General features: G+C 43.3%; 2 protein-coding genes and 1 long non-coding RNA gene across 9 annotated transcripts in view; 1 reads left to right on the top strand and 2 right to left on the bottom strand.

The window, feature by feature from the left end:
- The window catches only part of LOC309523428 (transmembrane 9 superfamily member 2-like), a 57,082-nt gene extending 55,428 nt beyond the window's left edge, over positions 1 to 1,654 (bottom strand). The window contains exon 1 of the mRNA XM_082207256.1: positions 1,424 to 1,654. Coding sequence (XP_082063382.1) covers positions 1,424 to 1,564 — 141 coding nt within the window. The 5' untranslated portion in view covers positions 1,565 to 1,654. The remainder of the gene's footprint in view (positions 1 to 1,423) is intronic.
- A 6,557-nt stretch (positions 1,655 to 8,211) lies between these two features.
- LOC309523510 lies at positions 8,212 to 8,725 on the bottom strand. The gene is made up of 2 exons (XR_014215427.1): positions 8,641 to 8,725; positions 8,212 to 8,582 (listed from the first exon to the last, which is right to left on the bottom strand). It is a non-coding gene; the product is annotated as an uncharacterized lncRNA (long non-coding RNA).
- A 45-nt stretch (positions 8,726 to 8,770) lies between these two features.
- Positions 8,771 to 22,750, top strand: RBMX (RNA binding motif protein X-linked). Of its 7 annotated transcripts, none has more exons than XM_082207289.1 (11): positions 8,771 to 8,898; positions 11,007 to 11,133; positions 11,319 to 11,425; positions 12,145 to 12,313; positions 13,761 to 13,880; positions 14,515 to 14,629; positions 15,269 to 15,394; positions 15,488 to 15,583; positions 16,686 to 16,771; positions 17,266 to 19,468; positions 21,734 to 22,750. In XM_082207289.1, exons 2-10 carry the CDS (start codon positions 11,025 to 11,027, stop codon positions 17,574 to 17,576), a joined length of 1,239 nt encoding a protein of 412 aa, XP_082063415.1. In that variant the 5' UTR covers positions 8,771 to 8,898; positions 11,007 to 11,024; the 3' UTR covers positions 17,577 to 19,468; positions 21,734 to 22,750. The 7 variants fall into 7 exon arrangements, with proteins under 7 accessions (XP_082063415.1, XP_082063413.1, XP_082063414.1 ...); XM_082207287.1 differs by having other exon boundaries at positions 16,671 to 16,771; XM_082207288.1 differs by having other exon boundaries at positions 8,772 to 8,898; positions 15,482 to 15,583.
- The last annotated feature ends 654 nt before the right edge of the window (positions 22,751 to 23,404 follow it).

Genomic DNA, 23,404 nt, shown 5'->3' with positions numbered 1-23,404 from the left:
TTATCCACCCTGTAAAGCATTGTGCACACCTATGTACGCTGAATACATTTTTATTTATTAAATTTGTATACTGCCCTTCATCCAAAGATCACAGCCTGGCTCACAACACAAATATACAAAATGAAAACACAAAATACATTAGAAAACAAGCACAACAAACCAATAACCCCCCTCCCACAAGCACATTTAATAGTCCTTAGAATGTTAATCAGCCAAAGGCCTGGTTATAAAGAAGTGTTTTCACCAGGTGCCTAAAAATACGTAATTAAGGCGCCAGGTGAGCCTCCCTGAGGAGAGCATTGCTCAAACAGGGAGCCACTGCAGAAAAGGCCCATTATTGTATTGCCACCGTCCTGACCTCTCACGGAGGATGCACATGAGAGGGGCCTCAGAATGATCAAAGGGTCCCAGTTGGTTAATATGCCATGGGAAGAGGTGAATTGGGCCCAGAAACTAATTGGCAGCCGGTGCAGCTGGACCAGAATTCATGTAATATGCTCGAAGTGTTTTGCCCCAGTGAGTAACCTGGCCAATGAATTCTGCACCAGCTGAAGTTTCGGAACAGTCTTCAGGGGTAGCAATAATAATAATAATAATAATAATAATAATAATAATGCATTGCAGTAATCCAGCCTAGAGGTTTGCAGAGGACAGACAATGGAAGTTAAGCTGTCCTTGTACAGACAGGGGCACAGCTGCTGGTTTTTAACTGGACAAGCAGGGCAAGCGCCCAGAGCACAAGCGGTCGCCTTGACCGACCCAAGCACCTTGCCCATGGCTGACCAACTGAAACTCGTCCAACACAGCAGGACTGGATGGTGCTCCGGACACCCCTTGAGATTCATCTGCTCTAACAGCCGAGTCAAAGTTCCCGGGGGATGCAAAAGCAATTTCACCCTTCAAAATGCTTTGCAAACTCCTCAGGAGAGAACGCTACTACCATTCTTCCTGCCACCTCCTTCAGACCAGTCTGGGTAAAAAAAGGTGTCCCGCACTACCCGGAAAAGCTCTGCCAGTCAAGTTCCTACTGTGTGCGTGTGTATTTAAATGCTCGTTCTATCGGTATTTAATGATTAAAAAAACAACAACCCCATCATTTCCTCCTAGGTTCTCATCTGTTTCTGCATTTATCCTTAAGATGCCTTGAGCCCCTTGTCAGGGAAAATGAATATATTATAGAGGAACATATATACACATGAATTAACTACTACTACTAGGTATAAATTATTTAAGGGGCATGGGGGCATGATAAGCTTGGCAGTGGGGGGGGAGTCTTCCCACCCAGGAGAAAAGCTTAAGAGGGGGGTGTTTAGAACAAGGGGGGGTACACCTGGGGGAAAGGGGAGGGGCTGGGGGTGTGCCCCCTCCCCCACCCCGAGGAAGGGGCTCCTCCTCTCGACCCCCCTCCCTCTCTCCTACACACCTTGCATCCGGCTTTCTCGCCTCCCTCGTCGCAGAAGCTGACAGGAGCCAAGCCCGGCAGGTAGAAGGCGCCGCACAGGGACGCCCAGCCCCCCAGGAGCAGAACAACCAGAGGCAGCGGCGGCGGCGCTCTGCTCCTCATCGTGGCGGCTCCGGCTGATTCCCGCGGCCCGGCCGGCGACCACCGCTCTTTTGCCAGGCACTGAGGGGAAAGGGAAGCCCAGCCGGGTTGGAGAGAGCGCACGCGCAGGAGGAGGGGGGGAGTAAGCGCTGGGGCGGGGCGGGCCTTCTTCAGCGGCCTCGTCACAATCGCCTTGCGCTCGTGGAGGAGGAGGAGGAGGAGCGGGAGGGGGTGGGTCTGACCACGTGAACAGAACACAACGCCGCCGACGCCATCTTGGGTGAGGGCATCTTGCCCCGCCTCCTTGCCTTGTCCAAAACCTTTGTAGCGAGAGAAGGGTGGAGGGGGGGGGGCTTTCTTCCTTCCACACCGCTTACGTTTGCTTTCTTTTTTTGCACAGACTGGTTTAATTTTATACAAGATATAAATATAGATGTGTGTGTGTATTGCATAACTATTTAAAATTACGTATAATTATTTACATAAATATTAAAATGCTAATACTTATGTGTCAAAATATAGTATATAATATATAATAATACATGTAGGGGAACCATGCATTCTGTCCTGAATTTATTGGAGCAAGTATAAATAAATGTGATAGATATCTAGAAATAGGCACATTTAAATTGTACGTATTTAAGCATTTGTTTGTAGTCTTTGCTTCGTTTAAGTGCATACCACCCCAAAAAGTGGACCCATTTATTGTTTGTTGTTCTCTCCCAGTTTGTTGAGGCAAGATGTCTGCCATCTCTCTCTCATCTCCACTCATCCTGCAAATAGTTCCTGCGTGAATAAATCCTTTGAATTCCAGAATAAGCAATCTTTTCAATCCAATTCACCCAACCTGCAAGATCTGCTAACGCTGATGCCCACCCAGCAGCAGGCATTCAGAGGCATACTGCTCCCAGCAATGGAGGCAGAGCATAGCCTTCATGGCTGGTAGAAATTGATAGCCTTATCCTTTGTGAGTACAGACCTAAGGATTCACAGGACTGGGCTGTATGAAGTTAAGAATTAGGAACCAACTTGAGGCATCTGGTGATGTGGATGTTATTAAGATGCTAAAATGAATGTGAGGCACTGCAATCCTAATCATGTCTACTAATCCCATTCAGTTTAGGCTTGCTTCTTAGTAAATGGATATCAGACCACAGCTTTAGTCTGGACGGTGATTCTCAATATCAGTTGCTGGTAACTACTGGACAGGATAGTACTTTGTGCTCAGATCCTGCTTGCAGGTTTCTCACTACATGCCACATGTACTTATACAGTGGTACCTCAGGTTACATATGCTTCAGGTTACAGACTCCACTAACTCAGAAATAGTACCTCGGGATAAGAACTTTGCTTCAGGATGAAAACAGAAATTGTGCTCCGGCGGCATGGCGGCAGCAGGAGGCCCCATTAGCTAAAGTGGTGCTTCAGGTTAAGAACAGTTTCAGGTTAAGTACAGACCTCCGGAACGAATTAAGTACTTAACCTGAGGTACCACTGTATATGCAAACATCTAGTTGGACTAGATGAACTAGAGCAGGGGTCGGCAACATGCGGCCCATGGGCCAGATGCGGCCCACGAAGACCGTTTTACCGGCCCCCAAAGTGCCCCTGAACCGAGCCACCCACTTGGCGAGTCCCCTGCATGCTGCGCTAAACCAGTGCAGCGCAGTGCGGGGAGTCACCAAGCGGCGCAGGAAATCGCATCTGCGCACACGTAGATACTGGAAATCGCGTCTGCGCATGTCCAGGCACCGAAAATCACTTCTGCACACACGCGATTTCCGGCGTCTCACTGCGCCAGTCCGACCCACAGACAATCTCTGTGGGAGTGACCTGGCCCATGGACGGTAAACCTTTCCGACCCCTGAAAGGGCTATGTAAAGGGCTTTCTTGAGCTCGTTGTCTCATGCCCTAAGTGTGTGTGGAGGGTTTTCTGGGTGTGGTAAGACCCGAAACGGAACTGGGCTCTCGCTTGTGTGCCCCGCCCAGTAATTCCGTAACAGCTCCCCTTTCGGAGATAGATTTGCTTAAGGTTCTGAAAGAACCGCAAATCCTTTCTCTGCACCACTAACGTTCTCTAATCACATATTCTCCCTCACCCGGGTGTTGCAACTGCACATATTCAAGGAAGGTGGCTGCGGTTGGGGAACGGAAGCTCTAAAGGGTGAGGCATTACAACCAGGGTGTTGGGCAGTACAGCACAAGAGAGCGCAACATGGATTTAGACCAGGCTTAGGCAAACTCAGCCCTCCAGATGTTTTGGGACTACAACTCCCATCATCCCTAGCTAACAGGACCAGTGGTCAGGAATGATGGGAGTTGTAGTCCCAAAACATCTGGAGGGCCGAGTCTGCCTATGCCTGATTTAGACAGTGTGCAGCACAACAAAACAGCAATATACATAGTACAACCACAACTACACCAAATAAGATCCATTTAAGAAGTTGCCTGAGCCAGCCTAGTTTTGGTAACCAATCCCATAAATTATAGTCCAACAACCCTTCATGTTTTATGTTCGTTAGTTTACCCGCTCATTCATGAATGGCATTTAAATATCCCATAATGTTCAGGGATTGGTCCGTCACATAGGGACAGCATTCTGAACCAATTAAGGCACATGTCTAGCCCCAATCCGCAAGCAAAAAATGAAGAGCAAGCCTGTTTCGTAAGCTGAGCTGTCTTACCTCTAAGAGTTCCGTCACCAGAGATTCTGTGATTTGGTCGCTTTCCTGAATAAATTTCTTTCTTTCTTTAATATGATCTTTATTAGTTTTACATACTTCATACTTTAAATACATATATTACATTGTACATTTATAGTTTGCTCCTGCGAGCTGACTTCTCTCCTTCCTTCTTCTGGCTTCTTTATGTCACTTCTAATTTTTCGCATTGTATTTATCCATTCTAAATGTTATTATTCTGATTACTCAATTGTCTGTGAATTGTCTATGAGTATATAAACCCTTTTATACATACAATTTTTATTTTCATATTGTGGCTGTCTATCCATATACTATTTGTAAATACATTTGGTTATATTGATTACATTGTACTTTTTGTGTTCCAATAAAAATATTTGTGTTACACATTATGAGGTTTATTTCTATTCTGCTGGTTTTTCTATTTCATACAAATCTTTCCTATGTACACCATAAATTTCTTCCAATCTTTTTGAAAAGTTTCATCGCCCTGTTGTCGAATTTCCCCAGTTAATTACCGTATTTTTCGCCCTATAGGACGCACTTTTCCCCCTCCAAAAATGAAGAGGAAATGTGTGTGCGTCCTATGGGGCGAATGCAGGCTTGTGGATAGCAGCCTGCACCCCGAAGCCTGGGGCGCGCTGAGCAGCATGCCCCGGGCTTTGGGAACATATCCGCAAGTCTGGAGAGCCCAGCGGGAGTTCCCGCCGGGCTCCCAAGGCTTGCGGATAGCAGCCTGTTCTGGGGGCTGGGGTCGGGGGAAGCCCAGCCCCGCACCTGAGGGGGAAATAATTTTTTTTTCTTTATCCCCCCCCCAAAAAAAAACCTAGGTGCGCCCTATGGGCCGGTGCGCCCTATAGGGCGAAAAATATGGTAACTGTTTCTGTGGACTCCATTACCTTCTGTTGCCAATCTTCCACTGTTGGCAATTGCTGTTGTTTCCAAACCTGTGCTAGCAATAATCTCGCTGTTGTTGTTGCATATAATAACAATTTCTGATCACTCTTTGCAATATCTTCTCCAACCATACCTAACAAGAATGCTTCCAGTTTTTTTCTGAAACGTTTATCTGAAGATCTTCTTTAATTCGTTATATATGTTATCCCAGTACATTTTCACCTTGTCGCATAACCACCACATGTGAAAAAACCCCGCCTTCTTTCACCCCACATTACCAACAATTTTTACTTCCTTTTTTATACATCCTTGTTAGTTTGGTTGGAGTGAGGTACCATCTATACATCATTTTTAACAGATTTTCTTTTAATGGTGTACATGCTGTGAATTTTAAAACTGTATTCCATAATTTTGACCATTTTTCATATTCAGTATTATGTCCTATATCCATTGCAAATTTGGTCATAACATCCTTAATTTCTTCATCTTTTGTGTGCCATTCTAGTAGAAACTCATAAGTTTTAGACAATGTTTTTATATTATTTTGTAGTACTGCAGTTTCTAATACAGTGGTACCTCGGGTTACATACACTTCAGGTTACAGACAGTTCAGTAAATTGTCTTTTATTTTATTTATAATATTTTGGCTTTGTTTTTTCCTTAATTGCCAAGCCAGCAGTTTCCCAGTTTTGTTTGCTGATTCAAAATTTTGTTGTTTTAATACTTTTAATCCTTTATGTTTCATGTTTCCTTTAGGTTGGTGGGTTTTTTAATGTGGTTTCATATATCCCCACTAGGGGTCGTATGTTAGCCAATAAACTCAATAAACTTGTTAGCCAATAAACTCAATAAACTTGTTCTCTTAGCTGCTATTCCCCCTTCCACCAGCGGACGTCTCTGACCTCCTTTCCTTAATTTCCTCTTAAGTACCTTTTTAAAATGTTCCTTCCTCCTTATCTAGATGGTTTCCTTATACTGAATCTCCCCACTTAGAAAATGCTACACATAATTAAATACCCAAGAACATACATAATAATCACTAATTTTCAGGTTACAATCTGACTGCATCTAACCCCATATATCCCCGGTAGTTTGTCTCCTCCAAGTCCTGGAGAGATCTTTTCTTTTTAAAAAAATAAAAAGACATTGAGCACCTCCCCCTCCAAGTTCTTCTCTCTTTCCTCAATCTTCAGCCTTTTATTCAGTTTCCTTTTACCACCTCCGACTGAGGCAGTGGGGGTGGGGTGATGCGCATTGCACATTTACTGGTTCAGTACCTTCAGGACGGTCTTTACAATGTTTTCAACATTGGTATATAGAGAGGGTAAACTGTTGCCCAAAGTGATATTCCGAAAACTCCTCAGCAGGGATACAGTGGTACCTCGGGTTAAGTACTTAATTCATTCCGGAGGTCTGTACTTAACCTGAAACTGTTCTTAACCTGAAGCACCACTTTAGCTAATGGGGCCTCCCGCTGCCGCCGTGCCGCCGGAGCATGATTTCTGTTCTCATCCTGAAGCAAAGTTCTTAAGCTGAAGCACTATTTCTGGGTTAGCGGAGTCTGCAACCTGAAACGTATGTAACCTGAAGCGTATGTAACCTGAGGTACCACTGTACAAAGTTCCAAACCTCTCTCGGGTATGCTGAGTTTCCTGGGCATTCGAAACATTGTCTTAAGTCCCACAGTCAAATTTATTTTATCCACCTTTCGTCTATGCCTCCTTTTCCCCCCTTAGGGTACTGAGACTCTTTCCCCCTTATTGCTCACTTCTGGAAGCAAAGGCTTGGAGAATCATGGCATTGTCCCATGGCCTCCTTCAATGCACTGGTGAGGTCTGGGTAACTCCTAGACTGAGTGATGTTAGAGACAGTCACTTGCCCTGTGATCAAGATGTCAAGGTTTATGTCACAGGTGCTTTTCCCAACAGGGGTTCCTTCCCCTGCGAAGAGGTGGCAGAGGGGCCCTTTTGTGGGTCCCATCAAGTACAGGTATTGATGGGTAAGGTTCAGGGCTGTCAGGTTCCAGGAAGTGATGTCCCCGGTGGAGTATTGGTCCAAGGTCACAGCCACTGCTACCAAGGGCAGGCCTTGCCTCTGAGATCCAGCAGTTGGGGTAGGGAGCTTCTCTGGCCACCTTGCTCCACATTTGAATATTTTCTCCTGGTCCCAGGAGCAAAGAAGATCTTGCTCTGGGTACAAAGGGGTTGGGTCAAAATGCCTTGGTGCAGTGCCTAGGGGGTTCAGAGGGTCATTGGTTTTCAGACGTCTCATGTCCTTGGCAACCCCCCGCACCTCTGAGGCCCGGTGTGGTCCACTCGGGGTTTTGTGCAGCCCCTGCAGAGTGAAGCCAGCCTTCCAGGTATTCTGGCCCTTCCCAGTCATTGGTTATTCCAATATCCCAGAGGCAACAAAATTGCCGTAGGAAAAGTCCTTGTAGGTGGGTTTTCTGGGGCTGAGAGTCCATTCAAAGGCATTGGAACCCCAAAATTAAGTTCTCTGTGGGGTGGTTGGAATCTGTGTAGATATAAACAGCTCCCCCATTGTCCACCTCTGTCCAGTTTGGGTGCTTGGTAACTTCCCCTTGGCTGTAAAGGAAGTAGCTACCGTTTGTACAATCCAGGCGATTTTGTTGATTATCCAGGGTAAAAATGGCAGCACCCAGGCAGATATAATGTCTGTCTCGTATAAAAAGTTCCTTGGAGCTGGGGTGTCAGTGAGTGTCTGAGCAAGGCTCGTAACTCAGGCTGACAGAAGTCAAATTCCCCCATTCAATCCATGTTTGACTTGCCCCCCGCAGTCTACAGTGTCATAGTCAAGGAAACTGTAGTTCGCTTGTAGACCTGGGGTGTGTAGACCAAGGGGTATTCACATGTGAAGTCCTGTTTCTGCATGATTATCAGTGCTGGTGTGAAGTTCCGCTCTGCATACTTTTATTAATTAAACTGATTTTATGTTGCATTTTGTGTGTATTCACGATGTCATTTGTAGACCCAGTAGGTGGCGCTGTGGTCTTGAAGGCATTTTGACAGTTTGTGAACGGCAGAATATTGACAGATCAAGTATACGGCAATGGAAAGTCAGACAGAATAGAAAATATTTTGGCTACATTCTTCCAGTTACATTTTTCTATTCTAGTTACATCTCCTAGTGTAAGAAAACACCTTTTAGAAAGATACAAAAGGGCAATACATTTAATAGAGTCCACAGTTGCATTCCTCGGCTACGTTTTTTAGTGGTATTACAGCGATACAGAAGTAAAAGATACAAGTAAAAAGATGCAGTCTTTGTTAGCATAGAAATACGCAACACTGAGAGGTTCATTTATTAACTCCCCTCTCTGATCAGGGCTTCTCTCATGACAGCATACTGTATTCTTGTGCTTGTGCTGACTGAGCCCTCTTTCTTTCTTTCTTTCTTTCTTTCTTTCTTTCTTTCTTTCCTTCCTTCCTTCCTTCCTTCCTTCCTTCCTTCCTTCCTTCCTTCCTTCCTTCCTTTGCACACACACCCCAAGAGTTCTCCAGAGCAAGCTGCAACACACCCACCCACCAACTGTTCGCCAGATCAAGCGGCCCTCCTCCTATCTGAAAAGGCCCCGCCTCTCTTGCCTGGCGTGTCCCTGCTTGTCCCGCCCCCTTCTTTTCACTCCTACATCCGGGCTTTCTGGCCTCGAGACGAATGTGCTGACGTCAGATATATAAAGGCCCTCGGCTCCTTTGTTCCTTCTCAGTGCGTCGTTGCTGATCTACTGGCGGTTTGGAGGTAAGCTCGCGCGGGGGGGGGGGGAGAGAGAAGCGCACGCGCGCACGCCTTTCGAATCGCCCGCGCTTTACTATCCACCCCCTACACACACCGATTGCTTACACCGGCGGCAGTGAGGGTGGGGGGAGATTCGCCTTCTGCGATCTCCCGTTTATTCCTTTTTAATTCCGCACACGCACACGCCCTCTCAACGCCCGTTCCTCTCATTCATACGGAGGCGCCATTTTAAACCGTGAGGGAGGGGCGGGCGGGCGGGCGGGGGCCGATTGCCGCCTTGGGCCAGCCCTGAGGGAAAAGTGAGCCGGAGAGGGAGGGGGGCTGGGCTGGCCTGGCAGGGAGGGAGGGAGGGTCGTCAAAGCCGCCATTTTGCGATCGCCTTCAGCCCCTCCTTTGTGGCCCCCTCCCCTTTCTCCGAAGTGCGCATCACGCGCGAGGGCGCCGGGTGGGCGCTAGAAACCGCGACTGCGCAGGCGCGACTCGTTCTTTTCTTGCGTCTTAATGGAATGCGCTTTCACCCCCTCCCCTATTCTTGGCGGTCTCAGCGTCGCGCATGCGCGGCCGCAGGGTTACCTGAATGTGGCCTTTTGTCATTTTGGGTATATTCAGTTGCTTGCTTTTCTTTAATTTCCGAGTTTCCCTCCCCCCTCTCTATTGTAGCCAAGAAAGGCTCTTGAGAGCGACTTATAAAACCACTATTACAAGAGCATAAATCTCTGATGGCAGCCGCTGTCCTTGGGCTTAAGAGTCTAAAAATAAATTTCAAAAGGTGTAGGATGGAGGAGGGGAGAGCAAAAAGCCTCAAGTGCAAGTTTGGGGGAAGGGCTGTAGCTCCGTGGTGGGGCATCTGCTCGGCAGGCAGGAGGTCTCAGGTCCTGTCCCCGGCATCTCTAGGCAGGACTGGCAAAAACCCCTGAAACCCTGGAGAGCAGACAATACTGAGCTGGATGTACCAATCAGCTTACTGTGTTGGACCTTGTTGAACAGAGTTTTTTAAAATCCTGAAAGTTCCCCACTGAGCCTTTAGCCAGTAATGTTGTGATGGTGGAGTATAGAAACATTGCAAAGCATACATAGTGGTGGTCTAAAATATTCAGAAGTTACTTGTTTATATTATTGTTTAGTGAACTGTTCGATAGAATTCTGAATGTATTACTTGTCTCAATAAAAGGGCTAAGCAGTTTCCCCACCTTCCTTTTAATGGAAAAAAAAATTCAGGTGGGGGGCCGACTTAAATATCCCTGTGGGATATTTCTGTGTAATATACCAAAAAATAATGCAATTGGATACGAAAAGATGTAAGGAAGTATAAGATAACATAAACAGACAAAAGTAACAACTATTAGTACAATAGAAAAAAGAAATGGTAAATACAGTGGGGGGTGATGGGAAGTCTTATGTATATGAATAAGAATGTATGGTGAAAGGAATTGTATAAGTTTGAATAGATTTTTATTAATATATTTGGACATACCATACAAAAGAATGTTTTGTTATTAATAAATTTCAATACAGTTTTCAAAAAGCAAATTAAATAAATATCCCTGTGGGAGACAGCTCCCTTTGTAGTAATCACTGTGGTGCATTTTCATTTCAACCTTTTTCAGTTTTAAAAAACCATAGGGGAGCTGTTGTATTTTCTTCCCCTGTGAATGTTTCCTTATCTTAAATTGTTGTTTAGTCGTTTAGTCGTGTCCGACTCTTCGTGACCCCATGGACCAGAGCACGCCAGGCACTTCTGTCCTCCACTTAAATTATCTTAAATTAGGTTTGGTTTTCTTTTTTAAAAATTGTAACAGTTTCTTGCATTAGAGCTTTTGCTTGCAGCTAGTAATTAAAGGGCCATTGTTCTGGATTTTGGGGCACTGTGTTTGTAGTGTCAATATTTGTTCTCAATTAGCTGCCTTTAAGCAAGGCCTTGGTCACCACAGAAATGATGCTGCCATTTCTGTTTAGCAACTAAGGGCATGGACAAGCTGATAAGAACCATCAAGCCCTAATCAGATTTTTCAATATCTGCATATTGTTGTCTGAGGAATTATCCTGTTTTGTCAAATATTTCCAAAGGACCCAAGCTTCTCCCATTTCAAGTTGAATGTGTGTTGTTCCAGATCCCAAACTGTGTCAAAATGGTTGAAGCAGATCGTCCTGGCAAGCTTTTCATTGGTGGGCTCAACACAGAGACTAATGAGAAGGCTCTTGAATCTGTCTTTGGCAAATATGGCCATATAGTAGAGGGTAAGCACACAGCCTTTTTAGGGCATAATATTAAGTTAAAGGTCTGCTTTGATGAACTTAACAGCTTTGATCAGTTGAAGTGATAGAGCTTATACGTCCTCTAAGAAGTTCTGAGCAGGCTTGTGTACAATTTGGGATACATCATTCTATGATGAAAGTGGAATAACACTGTTGTCTTTCTTCAGTTCTCCTTATGAAAGACCGTGAAACCAACAAATCAAGAGGGTTTGCTTTTGTTACCTTTGAGAGTCCAGCAGATGCCAAGGATGCTGCCAGAGATATGAATGGAAAGGTAGTAACTAATGTGTTAATTGCAGAGTGTCAAGCTGAGGGTGATTGGATTGATTGGTTGACAGAGTTGGTTTTATTCAGTTAATGAGACAAGTTCAGTGATGTGCTATAATGGAGTGAATGCTTGGGTAATAGCATTTAGGGATGCTAAGGGAATTTGTTTAAGGATGTTAAGGGTTAGCTTTAAAACAAATAAAGCCTGATGGCATATTTTCTCCCAGAATGCTAGTACTGGCATTCTATGGGCTACTCTTAAATTAAGAACGAAACTGGATATCTCAAGAACTGCCGAAATAATACAGCATTGTTTCCTGATTGTGATGGCTCAATCAGTTATTTCTAGAAAATACCTGTAGAGGCTGTTACTTTTTAATAACATGCACATCATGGCAAAACCTTTGCTTCTGAAAATTGGTTTGAATACACTTGGAAACTAAAGATCTAGAAGAATTCTATGTAAACAAATAAGATTGACATACTGAAAGCATGTAGCCGTAGAATATGGGTGTTCAATTTTTAAGTTGACCTTGGTTGGTTAAATCCTTGAGTGGTCTACAAAATGTGGTTAAAACAATATATTCATTTTAAAAATTAGGTTTTTTAACCGCATAATACCAAACCAAATGTATTTGCCGGAAACCAGAGCAGGGATAAGAACGGAGGCACTCTGTCCTACAAAAAGCATTTGCAATTAATGCTGAGTTAGATTCCTTTGTTCAGTCTTTAGACGGAAGATCAATTAAAGTTGAACAAGCTACCAAGCCATCCTTTGAAACCGGTAGACGTGGGCCCCCTCCCCCTCCAAGGAGCAGAGGTCCTCCAAGAGGTTTTAGAGGCGGAAGAGGTGGAAGTGGAACAAGGGGTCCTCCTTCAAGAGGGAGTTATTTGGGTATGTGTGTTTTCCCATGTGTAATTGTGCAGCATACAAGCCACTGCATAGAGAATGCTGGTTTACAGCTTCCTCTCAAAATCAAGACACAATTAGAACTGTGCAATACCTGGTTTTCAACATTCTTATACAGTGGTACCTCGGGATAAGTACTTAATTCGTTCCAGAGGTCCGTACTTAACCTGAAACTGTTCTTAACCTGAAGCACCACTTTAGCTAATGGAGCCTCCTGCTGCTGCAGCGCCTCCAGACCACGATTTTTGTTATTATCCTGAAGCAAAGTTCTTAACCTGAAGCACTATTTCTGGGTTAGCGGAGTGTGTAACCTGAAGCGTCTGTAACCCGAGGTACCACTGTATATCAGCAGCTAAATATTGTGATATACTGATACATTCCAAACATCATGATATATCTCAGCTGCTGCTTTTCTCCACCTTAGGAGAGGAATAAACAGCCTAGATACATATTCAATGCCCTGCAGTTAAGTAAGGCCCCATATTGCCTTAAACTGCTTGGCTGAGGGGCAAGAAGCCCCTCAAAATGTCTGAAACAGATTTACCAATATATCACCCAGCTCTAGACACAATACAAATTATTTTACCCTTTTTGGAAGTTTGGAAAAAGATTGCCATCCTGCTATTTCACAGGATGAATGCTATTCTTGTGTTTGATGTACTGGGGTATAGAGATGAAGCGAGCGAACCTGTAGGCTTGCTTAAAACATTGAGGTGTCTTTTGGAAATTGGTCCAGGGGTTAATCTCATGTTAAGCAAATTGGTGATATGCCTTAACTGAAATTTTGCAAGCTTAGGCAAAAGTTATTCAATCGGTGTTTTGATGTTGTTCTTCAATTTTGATGTTTTTTGATGTTTATACTGCTCCACACAGTTGGTTTTTTTAATGTCTTAAACAAAGGTGAGTTTCTTAGTATTTGCGTATAAGCTATTGGCAGCGATTTTTGCTGATTATAGCTGTCCTGCATTATTTGCTGTTTTGAGATTAAACAGTAAATAGCAATTTGAATCTTTTGTAGTCCATGGTCTTGCTTTGTTGACCTCCAAATTTTAGAATCGAAAGTTTGATTTGATTGATATTTGTCTTCTACTTTTCCCACAACAAATGTTGAGCTCAAAGGGGATCACAAAATTCATAGTAACATTAAAAAACAAGTATTGCAATCCCTGTAATAACAAACACAGCAGCAAATAAATAAACAACAAGTTCATTAAAATAGAACAATAAAATCATAGTAGTTCAAATTATTGGAAACAGCTGCTGAGAATCAGTTCTGTTCCAAATGACGTTCTCTCTCTGGGAAGGGACAGTGCAGGAATATTCTGTGTGTATCATGGGTACTGCCACAGTAGTACATTGTGCTCCCAGTGAGGCAGATCTGTCTGAGGAATCCTGTTTCTGTTATCTAGCTGACACATTGCTGCTCTTTTAGGTTCTTCTAGAGGCCCTCTGCCAATGAAAAGGGGTCCACCCCCACGTAGCGGTGGCCCACCACCTAAAAGACCTGCTCCTTCTGGACCTGTTCGTAGCAGTAGTGGAATGGGAGGCAGAGGTAATTTTTTATCACTTTGATGCCAAATAGCATGTAAATGTAATAAAGTATTTTTTTATTGTCCATTGCATGGATCCACAAATTGGTGGTTGGAGAAAGGCTTTTACAACTGTGCTGAGTTTTTCTGGCACTCAGAAATAGCAAGGTAGTTGTGCTGCTTCCAGGACCCTCCAGCAGTGCTATGTTGGGAGCAAGTCCCCGCTAGTGTCTCTGTGTTAGGGCAGATATCCCTTGCTGGATTAAGAGGTGTGAATTGACACTCCTTAGTTATGCTGGATGACTGCAGTGTTCAGCATATCTCCACATGTGGGTCGTATGCAACACATTTGAAAAGGATTCTTGAATTGTAGAATATGGGCTAAATACTCACTAGTCAGCCCTTGTCGATGTATGCTTAGTTTGACTAGGCCTCTGTTTACAAGAACTGAAAGCAACTTTACTTTCAGTATAATGTAGGACTTTGCTATCTCTTCATCTTGCTGATAGAGGTTGTATTGAACTTAAACCACCACAGAAAAGTTTGATCCAGTATGGTGTGGTCTTATCTCATGGTGGGAACATCTTTCTTTACTAATACCTTGTTTTCAGAAGGCTTTATTTCAAAAATATTTCATTTTCTGCTTGATTACTTAAGCACCGCTTTCACGCGGTAGAGACAGTTATGGAGGACCGCCACGCAGAGAACCACTGCCATCACGAAGAGATGTCTATTTGTCTCCAAGAGATGATGGTTACAGTACTAAAGACAGGTAAAATCAAACCCTGTTGGATATTTTTCAGATCAAGGAACTTAATTATTGAACTTAATGCATTTTGATTGCAGAAGCAGTGATTTAATGGAAAGGGTGTAAGGGGAGCGCATCTCTGGGACATTTTTTGGACTGGGCGTGTCCCATCTGTCAGGACAACCAGACAATTGATTTGTTCTGGCAAATCAATGAGATAATGAGGCTTTCGGTGTTTACTGTTTATGAACAATTTGTTATCTGCATAAAGGAAGAATGAGGAGAATCAAAGTGGCCGGCTATTTTAATTGAATTTGTACTTAATGCTAGCCATTTAAATTGTAGCAAGTAATTGTAGAATTGGTTGTATTTCTTATTTAAAGCTAAATGCTAATGCTCATTTAAAGCTAAATGCTAATCTAGCTCTAAGTCAGGTTTCTGCAACCTAGGTTTAAGATGCTAGCAGCTACACCACCTTTTGAAGTTCAGTATTCTATGACTTGTCAGCCAAGTCTAATTAGATGTTACACTACGTCTCCTCCACTTTGTGGTAGGGTGTCTGCTGCTGCATTAGGACTTTGCTTGAGCGTATGGCTGTGAGCTGTTATGAGGAGCTCCTGCACTTCACTACCGGAAAAAATACTTTAGTTTTCATTTCCATAGCTATTCAAGTCGGGACTATCCAAGCTCCAGAGACACAAGAGATTATGCCCCACCGCCAAGGGATTATGCCTACCGTGATTATGGTCACTCCAGTTCACGTGATGAGTACCCCTCAAGAGGCTACAGGTAGCTAATGTTCGATTTTGTGTGTTGTTGAACAAATCTCTCATATTCCATTAACAAGCTAGTCAAGCTCATTGTTCAATTGGCAAGTTCCAGAGACACAAAGGAATATACTCCACCTCCAAGAGATTATGCCTACCGTGACTATGGTCATTCCCGTTCACGTGATGAGTATCCCTCAAGAGGTTACAGGTACTTAACGTTCACTTTTGTGTATTCTCAAACAAATCTTTTAATATTTCATTCAACAAGTTAGTCAAGCTTATGTTTCAGTTTGCAGTGTGACTCTTTCTACTTGATTCAAACAATAAGCACAATAATATAACAAGTGTCTTGTGGCACCTTGAGCAGCTTCATTATGCCAGAAGGTTTGGTGGACTACAGTCCTTTTCATCAGACACTTTTGAAGTCTTACCATACCTACTTGCAACTAAGGATAGTACTTCATGTGTCAGGTGAAGTGGAGTGTGGTCCATGGAAGCTTATGCCATAATAAATCTGTTTATATTTAAGGTGCTACAAGAACATGTATATCCCTCTTACGTTACAGAAGAGAAACCAAATCTCCATACCTCACATGAACATTTGTTGGCTTTCTTTACGCAGTTCTAAAGCCACTAGTGAGCCATGTGAAGGTGAATAATGTAGGTCTATGGGAAGCTATATGTCATTATTTTCTAGAGCACCATTATGTTTATCAGGGATTGGGCAGATTTCAGGCTTTTGGAATATAATTTATTTGAAACTAAAACCTAGGAATCTATTAACAGGAACCTAGTGTAAATGATGTACTTGGAATTAAAGAATTTTGAGCCCAGGAGTTCAACTGAACAGCGCTCATGTTCTACGCACATATCCATTAATGGTTGCCACAAGCTTTCTACATTTTGCTGCTATAATTGGGAATCACAAATCTTTTCTGATCTACTAATAGATCCAGATCTATCTTCTGACTACCACCCCGATATTCATGATGATCTGCAAAGAACAGCTTTGGCTAGTTCTTACCCCAAGCGACTTATGTAGACACAAAGGAAATAGTGGGGAGGGTAACTGAGGCAAGGATTGATAGATATTTGATTATTTTAGTTATGTGTACCTAGACTGAATCAGGCAGGGTATTGTGACTAAAGGGTGGGTCATCTCAAAACCACTTGGATGGGAGACTACTTGGGAACCAAATCTAAGATTCTTTTGAGGAAGAACAGGGTGTAAGTGAAAGGGCTACCTTACTCTGTGCAAAACTCACCTAGCGATGGCCTGTACTAACCCCCAGCAGTTATTCCTCTTACAGTGATCGTGATGGCTATGGAGGGCGTGACCGGGACTACTCTGATCACCCAAGTGGGGGCTCATACAGAGATTCCTATGAGAGTTATGGTAAGTGCTTATTTTGAAGGTCTTAAGGGACTCAGTAGGCCTCACTCTTGACTTAATAGACTGCATCTACTTAAGTGGGGAATTGGCATTCTGGGCTTGTCCACTGCAGTGAAAATACACCGGTACTTCATTTTTAACAAAATGATTGAATTACAGTTCCCATAAACTAACGAAGCAAAAGTTCAACTGATCTGAATTGCATCTATCACTGGAAAAAAAATGGTGGAATTTCTGCTGTAAAAATAGCAAGCTGTTCTGGAATAATCCCAAAAAGAGCTGCCTTGAGAAATATCATCGTCTTCAAACAGCCTTTATTTCGTTCACTATCCGATACTCCCCTGCCAAATGTCCCAACATGTGAGATTATATTAAAACTTTCAGTTAATACAAAAGAGTAACAGACACCATTGATACAAATTCTTTTAAACTCAGATGTAAAGTTGTGGTGATATGATTTATAGTGTTGTCCTATTACCTGACCATTGAACCTGCAGGTAACTCACGTAGTGCTCCACCTGCACGAGGGCCCCCTCCATCTTATGGTGGAAGCAGTCGCTATGACGATTATGGGAGCACCCGAGATGGGTATGGTGGAAGTCGAGAAAGTTACTCAAGCAGCAGAAGTGATGTCTACTCAAGTGGCCGGGATCGTGTGGGAAGACAAGACCGAGGCCTCCCCCCTTCTATGGAAAGGGGTTATGCTCCTCCACGTGATTCTTACAGCAGCTCCAGCCGCGGAGCACCCAGAGGTGGCGGCCGTGGAGGGAGCCGCTCTGAAAGAGGCGGAGGCCGAAGCAGATACTGAAACCTTTTAAAGTGCTGGACCAAATCAGTTTTTTCCTCCAACAAATGAAATGTGGAAATTCTTTCCTTACTCCAGAGGACTACTGAAACATATGTTTTTATCTTTTTTATTGTTGCTTGTTAAGTTCCCCTCCATTACTTAATGTTTTTTTGTGAGGAGAAAGTAAACTTGTTTTAATTTCATTTCAAAATTGTTAATATTTGTCTCAGAAAGCAGATGTTAATGTATGACATTTTTAGCCTGTGTACTAGTGTTGTAACTTTTTAAAGTAAAGGTTAACCCTGAAATGCAACGCTCTCACCTCATCCATGAAACCGGCAACCCTAAGGCTTCCCGTACAACGTGCAGCCATCTAAAATGGCCATGGATCGTTCTACACATGCAAACGTGTGCCTTCTTTCTAGCAAACCCATTTTAGCTTTTGGAGGGTGGTGGGATGTGTGCCAAACTAAAATGTTAAAACATCCTCTCCATGCTGAAATGCACACAATGCTCCAAAATAGAAAATTTCTTCAGTCTTGTGTAAAAATTCAGGATACCATTCAGTCATTAAATCAAAACGACATACGGATAATGCTGAATGTACGTTGTTCCTTTCTACATATTTCATTTGGGAATTTGCAAGAACATCACCCCCCCAAAAATAACATATTAACCTGTAGTAAGCAAGCTACAGATCTGTAAGTAAGAGGTTTGGCCAGTTCCATCAAAGAAGCTGCAAAACGGTACTTGCTCTTACTGTTTCAAATTTTTGCAATCCTGTAGTGTCTCATTTTTAAAGGAACATCTTTGACTCCAAAGGCAAAATGGAGAAAATAAGATAAGCAAAGAAGTCTTTCTCTCCAACTTCTGAAAGGCTTATGGCTTCATATAAACAAGTTTCAACTTTCAGCATTCCACAACAGATTTAAAGCATCAAATGCGTGTGAAACAGCAAAGATGGTAAGCAAAGCAAACTAGTTTTTCAGTCTAGTCAAACTGAAACCAGAACTACTGTCCTTAAATACGGTAGGACATGCTGTACATCATGGCAATGGAAGCTTTTAAATTTTAAAGCAGCACCCAATGGAAAAACTGCTGGATAGCCTTAGGCGAAGCCTTACAAATTCAACATAACCTTATCTTAGATGAAACTGTATGGCACAAAGCTTTTGAAAGCAACACTAAGAAAGCAACTCACTGTAGACAAACATTTCTTTAAAGGGTTGGGAGGGGTTACTTTTTGCCCACTATGTTTTGAAGAAGAACTTAAAAAACAACAACTGCTTGTACTATACTATACAATACTATACTATACTAGGAAATTAAAATGCTAACAAATCAGAAATTGGCTTAAATAGCCAAAATCTATACCAGCTTGGGGAATTTCAGACAAGCCGTTAATACGAACCTGATGTTTAGTTGGATGCCTGACTTCTTTGTACTAAGTCGGGTGGGCAGTTTTGATACAAATAGCAGAACCTTTGGCAAGTTGTCATGACCCAGGTGCAGCCAGGAAGTCCAAAAGATGCTCTTGAAATGTAGTAAGACTTGAAGACCTCCAACTAAAGTTCTGCTATAATCCTCAAAACATATGCCAGTCAAGTTATGGATTTACCATGAAAAGCACCATTGGAAAGGAAATGAGAATCCATAAGCCATTCCAGTTCATTCCAATCCAGTGAACCTTCCACCTCTCAAACTTAAAGCATTAGCGCTTGAAGCAGGTTAATTGGCAAACGCAGGGGTTCTTGCTGTGTTTCTGGGGGTGGTTAGGGGCTTGGGCAGTTTGTGCTAGAATAATTTTTCATGCCTGTTTTAATTGTTGCAGGATGACTGCTGTTTTTAAGATGTGACCTGGTGCATGGCAGTGCTGGTGGACAACTTGGGTTTCTACTCTAATAGTACAACAGGTAAGCTGTGGATGGATGCAATGTTAGGAACACTTCATACTTTTTGCAAATTAAATATGGGCAGATAGAGTGTACAACTTAAATTGCTGATACCTTCATTGAAGTTTGTGGTGAGTTCTTGGCTGCTTAATTTGGGTAAATAAATAACCACCCTGTTTTGGAATCTAGCCTTTGCAAATTTCTGAAGGAAGAGGAGAGAATAAACTAGATTTCTTTTAAAGGGAAGCCGCGAATGGCATTTCGGTAAAAGAATATGCAGATGCCACTGATACGAGTGCAAGCTTTGGAGAGGCTCTGCTAGGAATGGTGACTTCAATACCAGTGTAAATGAGTTAAACATGCTGTCAGGGTTCAGTTCACTTGTTGCCCTGATACCTGGAATGCCCATAATGGTGGCATACAAAGTTGTAGACTTTAATCTCTGCTGAAAACTGGTTAAAAGGTTTGACCAGGATTTCAGACATGCTGTTTAGTAGCCTTGGGAGTATTACTATTTTTCACCTTCCACATACGTCCCAAGGTGATGTATGAAATAAAATAAAAATAGCAGAAAAATAGCAAGACATTCGGGGCAAAGACATACCGTAGTTTTCGCTCCATAACACGCGTTTTTTTCCTCCTAGAAAGTAAGGGGAAATGTCTGTGCGTGTTATGGAGCGAATGCTTCCCTCCTCCATGGTTTCCAGCGGGAGAAGAGCCGCTGAATGGGGAGGAGAGAGGGACAGAGTGCCTGCTTCTTTAAAGGAGCAAAGCGAGAGGGGAGAGGAGCCACTTACACGAGTGTAAGCGGCTCCTGTCCGGTTGGCTCCTTTAAAGCAAGAAGGTTCTGCTTCTCTCCCTCCTCCCCACTCAGCGGCTCTTCTCCCGCTTTGCTGGAAATAGCAGGAAAGATTTTCAGCTCGCTAAGGGGGGGGGAGAGAGAAGCAGAGCCTGCTTGCTTTAAAGGAGCAAAGCAGGAGAGGAGCCGCTTACACGAGTGTAAGTGGCTCCTGTCCGGTTGGCTCCTTTAAAGCAAGCAGGCGCTCTGTCCCTCCAGCAAAGTTTTTCAGCTCGCTAAGGAGGGAGAGAAGCAGACCTGTTTGCTTTAAAGGAGCCTACCGGTAGGTTCCTTTAAAGCAAGCAGGCTCTCTATCCCTCCAGCAAAGTTTTTCAGCTCGCTAGGGGGGGGGGGGAGAGAAGTGGAGCCTGCTCCATGCGTGCTCCTTGTCCCTTGAGTCCTTTTCCTTCCCTCCCCACTTAAAATGTGATTACAAAGCACAGATCCACATGGATCCTCAGGATTTTTGCACTGGGTCACCCCAAATTCACCATCAGATCACATAGCATGTCCATGGCTACAGTTTGCACCAAAAAAATCACGCACCCACTGTTACCTGGGGCTGCAGTGGTGCAAAAACATGGTTACAAACATGGATCCACATGAATCCTCAGGATTTTTGCATTGGGCTACCCCAAACTCACCGTCAGATCACATGTCTGTGGCCACAGCATGAACCACAAAAATCATACATCCACTGTTTCATTTAGAATATTTTTTTTCTTGTTTTCCTCCTCTAAAAACTACATGCGTGTTATGGTCGGGTGCGTGTTATCGAGCGAAAAATACGGTAGTCATCCATCTAGGGAAGCTTGCTGGAATTGAAAAAAACAACACTTCCTGTTTCCTGCTTGGCAGGGGGTTGGACTCGATGGCCCTTGTGGTCTATTCCGATTCTATGATTCTATGACTTCAGTTCTCTCTCTCTCCCCCACCCCACCCAAAAGGAAAGGTAGTGGGGATGCCATAGTTCAGGCACAGGCAAACTCTGCCCTCTAGGTGTTTTGGGACTACAACTCCCCTCATCCCTGACCACTGGTTCTGTTAGGGATGAGGGGAGTTGTAGTCCCAAAACATCTGGAGGGCCGAGTTTGCCTATGCTTGCCATAGCTAAACAGTTGCAAAAAACAAGCATTAGCAGTGAGCAGAATAAGGCTTTCAGCAGTCACAATGCACCTAATAAGGATCCTTGAGTATCTAATGTGTTTGGGTTTGGCTGCGCTGTGTTAGAAGCCTTTTCTATCCCTTAAGGATCATGTGCCCGCTTCTGACTCTAAAATAACACTTGATAAGAGTGTTGAGTTGTAGACCATAGTAGTTTATACAGTCTGTATTTTGAGTTTGTTATCTGCATCAAAGCATACCTATTCATGACTGTCCCTGAGCAAATCATAATTTTCTGATAACTTCCTTTTGAGACACAGCTAATGTTGCTCTTTTCATCTTAGGTACAAGGTTAATTGTGGCTGACATTTGAGGAATGGATGCCCATGGAGAATGTAGCTGCTGAGCAGCTTAAATATGTCTACAGTGTTTAATGAAGACGTTTCAGAGGGAAGTCAGATCTTAAATGCCAGTATCAGTCATTGCTGTGAGCATTGGATGTTCATAGAAGAGAAGAGGAAGAGGCCTAAATATCAGAAACAGCTGGATACAGATTGTTTGTGTCCTCTTACAAATACTGTGTAGCAAAAGTTGTTGGCATGTAATGTGCTACTCTGGCAGTACAATACTATATGATCACATCTTCTGCAGGAGTTTGGTTCCAGGGGTTCCATATATATGCAAAAGCACTTACTCTCTAGCCTGTGGAACTCCCACACACTTGAGCATCCCAGGGTTTCCAGAGCTGGCATGCCAAGAGGGCTTCAACACCCCCATCCCAAGCAAGGCAGAGAGCCTTGAACCCAATGCAAAAAAGAGCTCTCTGCCTTGCTTGCTTTTCACTTTGCAGGATTTCAACCAGGAGTCTTCAACCATGTATGTTATGTTTTGTTTATTGAAAATTTTTAAAACAAAGTTTGTAAAAATGGCTCAAATCCTACAAGTTAAATGCTTGTAACATTGTATTTGAGTCTTTGGTATGAGGCAAGCTGAAGTGTTATCTATGATAGATGTAGGGTAATTTTTACAGCCTGGCAAATTAATGTTTAGAGCTAGAAGGCAAATGAAATAAACATGCCTTGGGCATTCTCTAGAGCATTTTCAGGAAGCACAAAATTGCATGTGTTTTGAAAAAAAGGGTTCCGAAAAAGGTGTGAAGATTGGTAATGAAGAAAACTTGGGGTGTCTTTCTTGTGGTTCCAAGTGAGTTACTGTTACAGATGTAAGAAGTTGCCTTGTTCAGACATGTCAACCAGAAAAAGGTCCCAACCCCAAAATGGAAATTCTGACAACTTTAAAGTTCCACTAATCAAGATAATTGTATTAAATCCATTGTTGGAATAAAAATGTTCATTTTTTCTAAGACTCATTTCATTGTTTCAAAGTTGTTTGTCTTTTAAATGGGGGTACTGGCTTCAGAATGAAGCACAGTGCCACATAGGCCGAACTCAAATGGATGGAGGAAATGTAGGGAGCGCACTAACCTCAATAAGTCCCTGCTGATTCAACCCTCAACCTTCCTATATGAGCCGAGAGGTCTGAAAGAGACTTGTAAACTTCTCCTGAATTTGGAATGTTGGTAATTGCACTTTCTGCTAGACACCCCTGGGAGCATCAGATCTTGCTTGGTGGGGGAGGCGAGACCGCTGTGGGGGGGGGGTGTCTCATACACATTTTTAAGTCCTCATACTGAGCTTAACTTCTGAAGAAAGCTCCAGTGATGGGCAAGAGAAGGCCTTTTGTAGCTCATGCTTTGTCTGAACCCCTTCTTACAGGTGCGAAAGTAGAGGAGCTTGGAGGTTCAGTGCTTACATGAGTGTGGCTCCACAACATTTACAATCTGTCCTTAGACAATTGAGCTATAGTGCTGCAGCAGAGGAGAGTGCCAAGAAATTGACTACCCAGACAATCTTAGTACTGATGCTTGAATTTCGGTGGAAACCAACCAGGTTTAATGTAGTCAGCACTGCTATTGTGGAATTGTAAACTGCTTGCTGTTTTTGAGGGGGTAACTG

Source organism: Podarcis vaucheri, assembly GCF_965113315.1.
Source record: "Podarcis vaucheri genome assembly, chromosome: Z".
In the NCBI taxonomy this organism is placed as follows: Eukaryota; Metazoa; Chordata; class Lepidosauria; order Squamata; family Lacertidae; genus Podarcis; species Podarcis vaucheri.
The sequence above is the reverse complement of the archived record's forward strand: the minus strand, read 5'-3'. Positions and strand labels throughout refer to the sequence as shown.

Coding starts and splice junctions, on each gene's coding strand:
- RBMX (XM_082207285.1), top strand. CDS start 11,025: ATGGTTGAAGCAGATCGTCCTGGCAAGCTTTTCATTGGTGGGCTCAAC. Junction 11,134..11,318: donor ATATGGCCATATAGTAGAGG/GTAAGCACACAG, acceptor GTCTTTCTTCAG/TTCTCCTTATGAAAGACCGT. Junction 16,772..17,265: donor AGATTCCTATGAGAGTTATG/GTAAGTGCTTAT, acceptor TTGAACCTGCAG/GTAACTCACGTAGTGCTCCA.